We start from the raw sequence: 12001 nt of genomic DNA on the forward strand, positions 1-12001 counted from the left end.
AAATCTTTAGAAGTAAGAGAAGAGACGATATTTGAAAGACATGTCGAAATATGTTTAATTATTGGTGTAGGAATGTCAATACCACCAAGTAAATCGGTATGCTAATGCTTGCGACGTAATTCGTTCACTCTCTCCGTGCACTCGCGAGAGCTGTCAGAAGACCTAATTTTGGCTCAAGTTGCTGTGAAAATTTACTATTTCTGTAAAGTACACTAGATAGTTTTTAAAAGTTGATTACTCTGTTCCAGGAAGAGAACGTGTCATCGGTGTCATGGAACTCGTGGTGCGACGAGTTACTAGCGCTGTCTGGCGGCGGGCTGCTCGCCGTGAAAGCGGCCCACTTCCCGCCCGCCACGCAGCCGCTGCTCGGCTCCGTGGTCGGCTTCCAGGTGAGACGTGTCATCAGTGTCATGAACATGAGTGTCACGAGTGGTGACGAGTCACTAGCGCTGTCTCGCCGTGAAGGCGGCCTACTTCCCGCCCGCCACGCAGCCGCTGCTCAGCTCAGCTCTGTTATCAGTGTCAACACATTTTCCCACAACACAAGGCCTTGCGCTTATCATGGGACTCCGTCAGTCTGTCTGTGATCTGTGTTGCGGTAAAAACTTGTGGCGTTTTGATGGACATTAGGTAACCTACTGATTCTACCAACTAACGAGAAATATGTTGGTGCTACCACTTTTTAGTGTCGAATTGGTGATAATTCTTCAGCAAGCATTAAACGGAATTGAAAACGGCCGAATTAAACAAACTATTGTGTTATTGCGTCTATTCGCGTTTTTTCATTAATATATTTTACCTTTGCAGGGTGGTCGAGTGTTCTGCCTACAGTCTAACTCGATGCAAACAATTAACGTACCGCTCTCACACGCCGTTCACCAGTACGTGCAGCAGAAAATGTTCAAGTAAGGATGATGTGCTTTATGTTTTTGTTTGTGAAATACTATGATGCGCGCTGCTACAGTACAACTTTCGTGACTCCTGCACACTACATTTGATACCTAAAGATTGGGTCCATATTGGCTCATATAAAATTATTTGTTATAAAATTGTTGTTTATACCGATTTGTGCTCCGAATGATCATTTCTCATAATTTTACTTATCATAATTTTGTTTCATTATTATCAATAGTACTACTACTAAAGTAAAATCCATAATCCTACGGACCAAAATGACAAGTGAACAAATGTTGCCACAGTTTGGCCAGTGTCGTTCTTATCGATATTAAAATTATTATTACATCGTAGATTTAAGGTGCACCCCGACGGGACAATGAAATTGGCAATTTGATCTGCTCAATATACCAACTTTTTCTGTGATTTCGACAGATCAAAAGGTCAGTAGACCCCTAATTAGAGATATTTTTTTTATTTAAAAGCAGCAATAATATTATACGAAAGCGTGACGGATAGGTATTTTATTATCGTCGGACATGTTATTTTATTTTTTACCTACAGGCTCGGAAACCTTTTTATGTTTTAAAACTAGTGGGTAAAAACGCATGGTATCCATCCACTACCTCGAAGATACATAGAACCAACCAAAATGTGTACCTTTTATTTGAAACTAATATACCTACTTATTCTTGATTTAAACTGGTCTGTTGTATGTACTTTACAACTTGTCGATATATTGTTATCGACATATACCCTTCCCTATTTTTATTTTGCTGTTCCTGGGCCATTTTATTCAAAGTTGTCCACCCCGAAAAAAGTTGATATGAAAATGAAACCGATAGAAATTTATTAAAAGCTATTTTTATAGATTCTTTAATAAATAAATTTATATAAAATATAGAAGGTTCACTTGAATTTTAAGTAATTAATGAAAAAAATATGTTTTTGTTGAGTTGAGGAAAAGCGAGTGTTCCGTTCCGCAACCAAATTTAATCGCAGATAATGTAAATATAAAAGGTTTGGGAATTTTACAATATGTTTATTATTCATTCTAAAATAACAAATGAAGAAATTACACTTTTATTTTCACATAAATGCGGACTACTATTTTTTAAACCCATATATATATCCGTTCCGTTACTTTCAGTACAAAGTAGAGGAGAATTTTTAAGATTACTATACTGTTTCAAAAGTTTATAGGATGCCATCACTTGTAATCAATAGTTTAAACGTTACTATTTCAATATAAAATAACGGAAACGTAGTTTAATAACAAATTGTATTTAATTTTTGCAAATAAAACTATTTGAAACATGGGACAGTAACGGATCTGACTGTATGGGTAACGGATGAAAGCTAAGGTCTCGTCTACACTTGAACGTGAGTACCTAAGACCTCCAAAGCATATCGCGCATAATGACTAAAACAACCGGAGTGTGTAATCCGTGATTGATTACCATATTTTAGATGAGTTAGTTTTAATTCCATACGTTTTTCTTTTATTTCCCGCAATCAAATTAAACTAAAACATCACATTAAAACCACATGAATACCGCTTTATACTTCCATTCCGATACGTTTTTCTTTCCGCCTATACGAAACCAACGATCTAGTATCGGATCGGAAGTAACGGAACGCTACCTCCGGCGATATTTTACTTAATTATTTATTAAATAATCACAAATCTTGTTTTTAATTGGCTTATTTGGTTTCAGTATTAGTGCTTTGTTTTAGGAATCGATGTTAAAAGGTTGCATATTACGTATTTACCCGCAAATTTGGTTTCGGAAGGTGGAATGAGAAAAAGTTACCCCTGAGTACGAGCTACTTTGATGCGTGTTTGGCGGCAACTGGCAAATGCAAGATGGCGGTATTGATTAGTTTTAAATTAATTTTGCCAAGCTAAATAAAATGCTACCAAATGTTACGAACTTTCTTTTAATTTTAACAGTCATTCTGCGGTTTCGGAATGGAAAATTCCACAATAACCAGATTCCGTCTCGGCAAATTATACTTAATTTTAAATAGTACGTTTATTTATTAACATGAAATATTTTATAACATAATAGCGTATGACTCAATCTTTTCAAATTATGCCGTCATCAATATTTAGTACAATTAGTTATAGAATAAAATCCATAACAAAAACGATATTTGACGTGGGACAGCAAAAAATTGCCCATTTTTTATCACATTATAATTTTTAACAAATACATAATTATAATAAAAATTTAAAAGAATATTGTAAATTACTGTCAACTAAATTTGGGTTCGAATAAAAAATAGTCTTCAATAGTTTAGACTCTTTAAATACGCTAAATATTATATCAAAAGTATGGGACAAGCCAAAAACGGGGTGGACAACTTTGAAAAAAATGGCCCTCCTGGTATCACTTTACCTGTCAGTCATTTGTCAATTTAGTCCGTAGGATTATGGATTTTACTTTACTACTATCACTGTTCATAATAATCATTTAGTCGAAAATTTTTAATCATAAATTCTATACAAATATTTAATAACATTCATAATTTTGTGTTTAAGAAAATCATTCATCATAAAATTATTTAAAAAGTTTTGGGGAAGTTCTATGAAAAACTTGTGCCATTTATAAGAAGCGCGCTTGAAGCTTTTACAGTGACATATACAATTTACATTAAAAATTCGTTTCTGGTTCGCTCACGGTCAACCTAACACGCTCCTCCTCGCTACGCTCGTCGTCGCACCTAACTGGATTGTCACATGTGATGTCTGTTCTTTTAACAATAATATAACGATAAATTATATTACTCGCAATCGTTATGATCAATATGTACATAAACATTAGAATAAAACGTATTTATGATGAATGACATTATGAACATAAGTCATTCGAAGTTACGATAGTTATTAACATAAAATAGTTATAAATAATGATCGTTATAATGTAAAATTGTATGAGAAACATTTTCGGACTATCAATAATCTATATAACAATTTTATATGAACTTTGGCGCACCCCTAAAAATTTGATGGCATGTTCCATTTATTCACAATGCAAGTTAAAGTGATAATCTATCTCTAGATAAGTGTTACTTTCCCGATGTATGCCTAGATCCTTTTATTTGCAGCTGTGTGACTTTTACGTGGATTCACCCAGAATATTAATTATGACGAGTAAAGATTTTTAATAATAATGTAACAGTGAGGCGTACGCAGTGGCGTGTCTCGGCGTGACGCCGCTGGACTGGGAGCGGCTCGGCGAAGCCGCTTTGGAGGAGCTGGCGTTCGAAGTCGCCCGCAAGGCCTTCCAGCGCAGCGAGAACCTCATCTTCCTCTCGCTCATCGACCACCTACAGGTAACATGAACTGCTAGGCGTACGCAGTGGGGTGACTAGGCGTGACGCCGCTAGACTGAGAGCGGCTCGGCGGAGCCTCTTTGGAGGAGCTGGCATTCGAAGTTGCCTGCAAGGCCTTCCAGCGCAGCGAGAACCTCATCTTCCTCTCGCTCATCGACCACCTACAGGTAACATGAACTGCTAGGCGTACGCAGTGGGGTGACTAGGCGTGACGCCGCTAGACTGAGAGCGGCTCGGCGGAGCCTCTTTGGAGGAGCTGGCATTCGAAGTTGCCCGCAAGGCCTTCCAGCGCAGCGATAACCTCATCTTCCTCTCGCTCATCGACCACCTACAGGTAACATGAACCGCTAGGCGTACGCAGTGGGGTGACTAGGCGTGACGCCGCTAGACTGAGAGCGGCTCGGCGGAGCCTCTTTGGAGGAGCTGGCATTCGAAGTTGCCCGCAAGGCCTTCCAGCGCAGCGAGAACCTCATCTTCCTCTCGCTCATCGACCACCTACAGGTAACATGAACCGCTAGGCGTACGCAGTGGGGTGACTAGGCGTGACGCCGCTAGACTGAGAGCGGCTCGGCGGAGCCTCTTTGGAGGAGCTGGCATTCGAAGTTGCCCGCAAGGCCTTCCAGCGCAGCGAGAACCTCATCTTCCTCTCGCTCATCGACCACCTACAGGTAACATGAACCGCTAGGCGTACGCAGTGGGGTGACTAGGCGTGACGCCGCTAGACTGAGAGCGGCTCGGCGGAGCCTCTTTGGAGGAGCTGGCATTCGAAGTTGCCCGCAAGGCCTTCCAGCGCAGCGAGAACCTCATCTTCCTCTCGCTCATCGACCACCTACAGGTAACATGAACTGGTAGGCGTACGCAGTGGGGTGACTAGGCTTGACGCCGCTAGACTGAGAGCGGCTCGGCGGTGCCTCTTTGGAGGAGCTGGCATTCGAAGTTACCCGCAAGGCCTTCCAGCGCAGCGAGAACCTCATCTTCCTCTCGCTCATCGACCACCTACAGGTAACATGAACTGCTAGGCGTACGCAGTGGGGTGACTAGGCGTGACGCCGCTAGACTGAGAGCGGCTCGGCGAAGCCTCTTTGGAGGAGCTGGCATTCGGAGTCGCCGGCAAGGCCTTCCAGTGAACCGAGAACCTCATCTTCCTCTCGCTCATCGATCACCTACAGGTAAACACTAGTAAAATCGAGGCGTGCGCAGTGGCGTGCCTAGGCGTGACGCCACTGGACTGGGAGTGGCTTGGCGAGGCCGCGTTCAAGGTGATTTTTTACAATCATAGATATACAGACTGGATACAGAATCATAGATATGGGGCCTGTAACAAAGGCGAGGAATTGAACTTTAGGCTATTCTCCTTATACTGATCAACATTTGTTCGGTGACTTTTAAAAATAACTGGTATTTGGATTTTTATCACCATTGAAAGTTTTTTCTAAGAGGTAATGTATTGCGAATTCTGTTAAGTCTAAAGTGTGACAGACAACGTCAATGACAACAATAATGGCGTACATTGAAGCTAATATTTATTTTGTATGAAAAATTAAAAATTTAAAGACTTCATAATTTTAAAAGTCACTGAACAAATGTTGATCAGTTTAAGGAGAATAGCCTACAGTTCAATTCTTCGCCTTTGTTACAGGCCCCACTCTGTATATGGGTCGACCGTAGACAAATTGATGATTAAAAATTTTCTACTTGTATTCATACTGATTCATTTTGTATTATAGGAGCGGTTTGAGGCAGGCGAGAAGCGCGCAGTAATCGTTGGCGAGGTGTTGGCTTACCGCGGGCACTACGGCGACGCGGCGCGTGCCTTCCGGGGCGCGGGCCGCGATGACCGCGCGCTGGACCTGTACGTAGATCTAAGGATGTTCAACAAGGCCCAGGTACAGAGTTTCAGCTTCATTTGTGTTACCAAAGACATATATACACTACCGTCAAAAAGTTTAAGACCAAACACGATATATGCAAATAATCAACATTTCATGAAGTTCCTATGAGAATATTACTTTTCAGTACCTACAACCGACAAAATAAAGCGTATAACAATTTTTAAAAAGGGATCATAATAAGAAATAAAAGCTAAACGTTTTTCTCATCGAAAAATCCTCCTCGACGCTTTTTCACTTCCGAGCAGATTCTTGGCATTCTTGCTATTAGTTTGTGTAGCGTTTCTTGGCTAATGGATTTCCACTCGTATTGCAGTATCTCCCATAGAGCTGTTGCAGATGTCGGACATTGCCTTCGGACTCTACGGTCGAGTTCATCCCATAAAAGTTCGATCGGGTTAAGGTATGGGGATTGCGGTGGCCAAATCATATTTTTTAACACACCTTGGCGTTCTTTATTGACTGTGTAGCTTCTACAGATCTTTGCTGAGTGTTTGGGATCGTTGTCTTCTTGCAGAACAAATGGGTTGCCGATCAATATAATAAGATTACGTTGTTTTCTATTGATTACAAATTTAGTTTGATGATTTTTAGAAGGGTTTATAACAATGACACTGAACATTGTGTTTGGTCTTAAACTTTTTGACGGTAGTGTAACTCCGTATAGACAGATAAAGTCTAAGAAAAAAACGTACCTCAGTACCATACAGAAAAAGGTACGGTGGCCTAGATGGCATTACACCTTTGGGGTACGCTCAGCTAGATGGCGCTAATATTAATATTTGACATTTTAACACATATCAAGCTAACAATGTGGGCCAAATTGTCAAAACTGAGGTTCAAAAGTTTTAAGCCTGTGTCAAGAGATGGCAGTCTATGCACTGTAATTACACATTTTACTTCGACAGTAACTCTCTATAATACTCGATCTTCTTTGGTGTTACTTAAGGTGGGAGAGAAGCGAGTAGTGATCGTAGGCGAGGTGTTAGCGTACGGTAGGAAACGTTTAAGGCGCAGGGCTTGACGACCGCGAGCTGGATTTCAATGTGGACCTGAGTATATTCAACAAGGCCCAGGTACAGGAATCTCAGCTTCATTGTCATTTGACGCGGGCTATAAGCGTGCAGTGATCATAGGTGAGGTGCTGGCGTATCGCAGGCACTACAGCGATGCGGCGCACGCGTTCCGAGGCACCGGTCGCGATGACCAGCGCATGTTAAACAAGGCCTGGGTATATGACTTTCAGTTTTATCGGCGTTGTTTGGGCGGTAAAGTGCTGGCGTTAGTGTACTCAAGACAACGATATCACTAGAGCCACACCTCGGACACTGGCGATCAAATATATGAAAGAGGCGCGTTCCTAGCACACATTCTAAGCTCGTGTAGGTGAACGCGTACCATGCTTGTATGAGTGAGATATGACAGGTTGACTGTTCGCGTTTTTGACAGGCGGTAACTGTGAGGTAACCGAGAGGGGGTGGGCGGCACTTTTAGCGGGTAGCGGGAGTGGCCATACTGTACGATATGGCGAGCTGTGTTCTTACATTACTATTCTTCTTGAGATTTTTCACTCTTTATGCTAGAGAGTGTCGTACGTACATTTTGTAATATGATTGATTGTTATGCAGGAGTTCGTGGGAGAAGGCGAGGGCGGTGCGGCGCTGGCGCGGCGGCGCGCCGAGTGGGCGCGGCACGTGAGCGAGCCGCGCGCCGCCGCAGAGATGTACCTGGCGGCCGGTGACGTGCGCCGCGCGGCGCAGCTCATGGCCGAGAGTGGCCGCAGGGACATGTACGTACACAAACATTTACCCCCTTATTCATAAACGTTCACTAAAGTTATCAAACCGATAAAGTTCGTTTGTCCCTTTCTATTCGGCAACCCACACTCGACGCACGTCGTAAGACGCGGAACGGACATAAGACGCGTCTCAAGCGATGCGCCCCAAGCGATGCGTCGCTTTAGGCGCGCGCCGCGTCGCTTGGGGCGCGTCTTACGTTCTTCCCAGACAAAATGTACTGATGAGATGTTTTTTAAATTACACTCGAGCGGCGCGGCGCTGACGTCCGTTCCGTGGATTAAGACATGTGTCGCCTGTGTGTGGATAGTCCCTATTACACCAATACGTCGGAAAGGAACAAACGGACTTTATCGGCTTGATAACTTTAGTGAACGTTTATGCATGAGGGGATGAAAAAAGGTGGTGCGATACATAAACGACAACGTAGCTACATATTACACTACCTCAATAACAATCATTTGCATCCACCTCATTCAGCTAACTGGTGAACGTCAGGCAATAGAACTACGAACTATCTTTAATTTGAGGTCAAGGGAGGAAAAGTGTTTATGCCCTGGCCACAGACCAACCCCTATAGACATCCATTACAAGACGACTCGCGGTCGCCAGCCTTCCTAGTATTTGCACTGATATAAGCGCGGGCGCTCGCCGTGCCCGATCAGTATCGACCAAGTAAGAGACCCGAAAGCAGCGCGTGTTTTTCGCACTAAAAAATTGGAAAAGGGTATTTTGATGCCTTAAAGATGTCCACTTGTAGTGTGGAAAGGTAACAAGAAGCTCAAATTTAAAAACAGACGGCATTACATTCCACAAATAAGTCATATTTATAATAGGCATAGGTCAACTTACATTGGCCACTTTCGCGTCAGTAGAGGGACAGTCATACTTCTGTCCCTTTTCATCTGGCGCGACTGCCCGCCGTCCTTGAAACGGCCAATCACAGCGCGCTTAACACATTCCCCGCCCGCTCCTCGCACCCCTGGCACTGGTGACTCGTATCGCGAACAAAATATACAAAATTGCCACTCTATAGGAGGTTCTCTGTGGCCCTGACTTACGACCCAGAGTAAAATAGATTTTTATTTTCTATAGAAGTAGATGTCACGCCAAAAAAGCGACTTTTACCGACATATTCGTCGCTGTTGAACTGAAGTGGCTGCTCAAATTACCACTTATTTAATGTCTCACTGCGCAAATTACAAACTACACACATACAACTATTCTGTTATGCTACTGCTAATTTTACAATTTATTTCTAGGTTGATAGAGCTAGCACGCAAGCTGGACAAAGGTTCAAGCGAGTCTCTGCGATACGTGGCTGAGGCCCTGGCTACGGCAGGCGAGCCCGCGGCCGCGGCGGACGTGTACCAGCGACTTGGCGACTACAGGCATGTCCACAGGAATTTGTATTCTAATACCAGATGCTTATGTTCTGACATGTAGTCTAAGGGCAGGTTACATCAAACCGTCTGTCATCGTTAAAACGTTCGTAAAATTTTATTGTATGGGAAGTTCCATAGTCGTTTGCTGCGTGACGATGATGTGTCTGTCAAATGAAGTTGATGCAACTGGCCCTAACACTAGCGTTCAAAATGTGAGCATTTACCGAACAAGTTAGATAAAGTCTCAAGCGAGTCTGCGCTACATCGCAGACGCGCTGGCATGCGCGGCACGTTGTTACAGCACGCATCCTGAGGCCTATTGCATAATATTTATAATTCGTATTACAAGACAGTGGAACTCTCTTTCTTATAAAATAAACTGGATGGGGACTACCGCTTGTAACATGACTTGTACATTATTATGCAATAGGGCCCTGACAAACAAGCCAAGGAGTGGAATGCCCTGACTGAGTCTGTGTTTCCACATGAGTACAATCCAGGCCCCGTAGCCGAATGGCATTTCTCCGACGCCAAACGAAAGCGATACGCCGCTGGCTCTGTCGCGCCAATACGCAAGCGCGATAGAGATAGATATCTACTAGCGCTTCGTTTCGTGAGCGTTTCGTGAGCGATTGTGCCATTCGGCTAGCCACCCTGGTCTCTTCAAAGCAAGAGTGAATAGGTATCTCATAGGTAAGCGTGCTCCACCGTAGACTGCATCATCACTTACCATCAGGTGTGATCGTGGTCAACATCGATCTAAACTACCCTAGATACACTGTTCCATAAAAATTCGACACTCAAAAGTGTCCGATCGCTAAGTTGCAAATGTGTGCGTCTAGTTGACAAACGAAAACTTCGCAATGTAGTAAAAACTACTTTAATTTTTTTACAAAAAGAACGTTATTTCTTAGTATTAAAGTTCAATTTCAAATGCAAGCAATTGGCGGTTATGACATTAATGAATGTGATCATCGCGCAAGCCATAAAATTTTATTACCGCAGGACGCAGGTGTGCATATTTTTAAACAAATCTACGTCTTATTGCAACCAACATTAAATTTAGTTCAGTTCGCGCTGCAACAATCTAGACGCCATTTTTACATTGGGAACGAGGTTGGACAGAGGCATCATGAGAGTCGCGCTATGAGATGAAAGGCGAGAATGAGGAAATTTGCGGTATTTTTGCGAAAAACTGTTTTAAAAAATCTTATTAGATAGAAAATTTCTTAAGGAACAAAACGTTTGGTATAACATTTTTCGGGTTGTCTATTGTTTGCCCGACAGTCATTTAACATAATATTCATTTGCCCGAATCTAACTTGCCTGAATTTCATTTGCCCGAATGATTTGTTTACCATAAAAATCATATGACATACTCGTTGTTTATCCGAATATTACCTTCCATAATCATACAATGCCATACTATTTGTTAGCCATATTATTAAGTGCAATAATATGGTTTCATAGAATATTCAAACGCCATAAGCAATTATTGCCATATTAATTGTTGCCCATATTATTACCTAACCTAACCTACTTTCTGATAGCAGTTTCATTTTCCAGGGGTCACAGTTCTAACCTAACCTAACCTACTTTTCCAGCAGTTTCATTCTCCAGGGGGTCACAGTTCTAACCTAACCTAACCTACTTTCTGATAGCAGTTTCATTTTCCAGGGGTCGCAATTCTAACCTAACCTAACCTACTGTCTGATAGTATTTTCATTTTCCGGGGGTCACAGTTCTAACCTAACCTAACCTACTTTTCAAGCAGTTTCCTTTTCCAGAGGTTCACAGTTCTAACCTAACCTAACCTACTTTCTGATAGCAGTTTCATTTTCCAGGGGTCACAGTTCTAACCTAACCTAACCTACTTTCTGATAGCAGTTTCATTGTCTAGTCCTTCTAGTACCTATTATAGTAGTTTTCGATTCTGCCAAAGCACATTATGGAAATTGACTTTTCTGGACGCTAATTTGTATGACAAATGATGGTATGGAATGTGGTAATTACGGATTTCGATGATTCTGACAAATGACATTATGGAAACTGACTTTATGAGAAACAAAGTTTCTGGCACTAGATTAATATAGTAAACAATGATTATGGCATAAGATGTTATGAGAAACAATATTATGATTGTTGAATAGGATGGCAAATAAAATTATGGCAAATGAAATTCTGGCAAATGGGGGTATCCCCATTTTTCGATATGTTGCGTAATTTAAGCGGAAAAATATAAAATGTGTTTTTATTGTATGAAACTGAAAGAACAAATCTTGTTTTAAGAAAACTCGCAGATTCTGGCGGATTATCTCAAACAAAAAAAATATATAAGGTACGGCGGGATAATTTAGACTGGGGGACAATTGCAACTGATCAATACTTCCACGTTTTGCAATGTTTGCATTATTAAATAGAGTCAACTGATGTAAAGTGTAGAGTCTGTGTCTATATATGTGTGCGTATATATATATACACCGTGTTTCACTTAACACTAAAAACCTGAAAACAGTTTGTTCAGAATCGAGAGTAGAATCGATTGAGCTATATCTTGATGGGGGTAATATTTTTATTTAAATTTGTATTATTAGTTATTTTTTACGTGCCTATTCTATTGTACTCGTAAGACAACATTGTGTATATCACATTGCTAGAGGTTGTTTACCTTTTTCAGTATTTAGGGGTATTAATACTG

General features: G+C 41.7%; 1 protein-coding gene across 1 annotated transcript in view; it reads left to right on the plus strand.

Moving 5' to 3' along the window:
- LOC125241852 (intraflagellar transport protein 122 homolog) overlaps positions 1 to 12001 on the plus strand; it is a 31886-nt gene that overhangs the window by 5353 nt on the left and 14532 nt on the right. The window contains 6 exon segments of the mRNA XM_048150531.1: positions 249 to 389; positions 808 to 905; positions 4080 to 4233; positions 5961 to 6119; positions 7751 to 7911; positions 9181 to 9309. Of these exon segments, the coding sequence (XP_048006488.1) occupies positions 249 to 389; positions 808 to 905; positions 4080 to 4233; positions 5961 to 6119; positions 7751 to 7911; positions 9181 to 9309 (842 nt within the window).

Source organism: Leguminivora glycinivorella, chromosome Z (genome assembly GCF_023078275.1).
Source record: "Leguminivora glycinivorella isolate SPB_JAAS2020 chromosome Z, LegGlyc_1.1, whole genome shotgun sequence".
In the NCBI taxonomy this organism is placed as follows: Eukaryota; Metazoa; Arthropoda; class Insecta; order Lepidoptera; family Tortricidae; genus Leguminivora; species Leguminivora glycinivorella.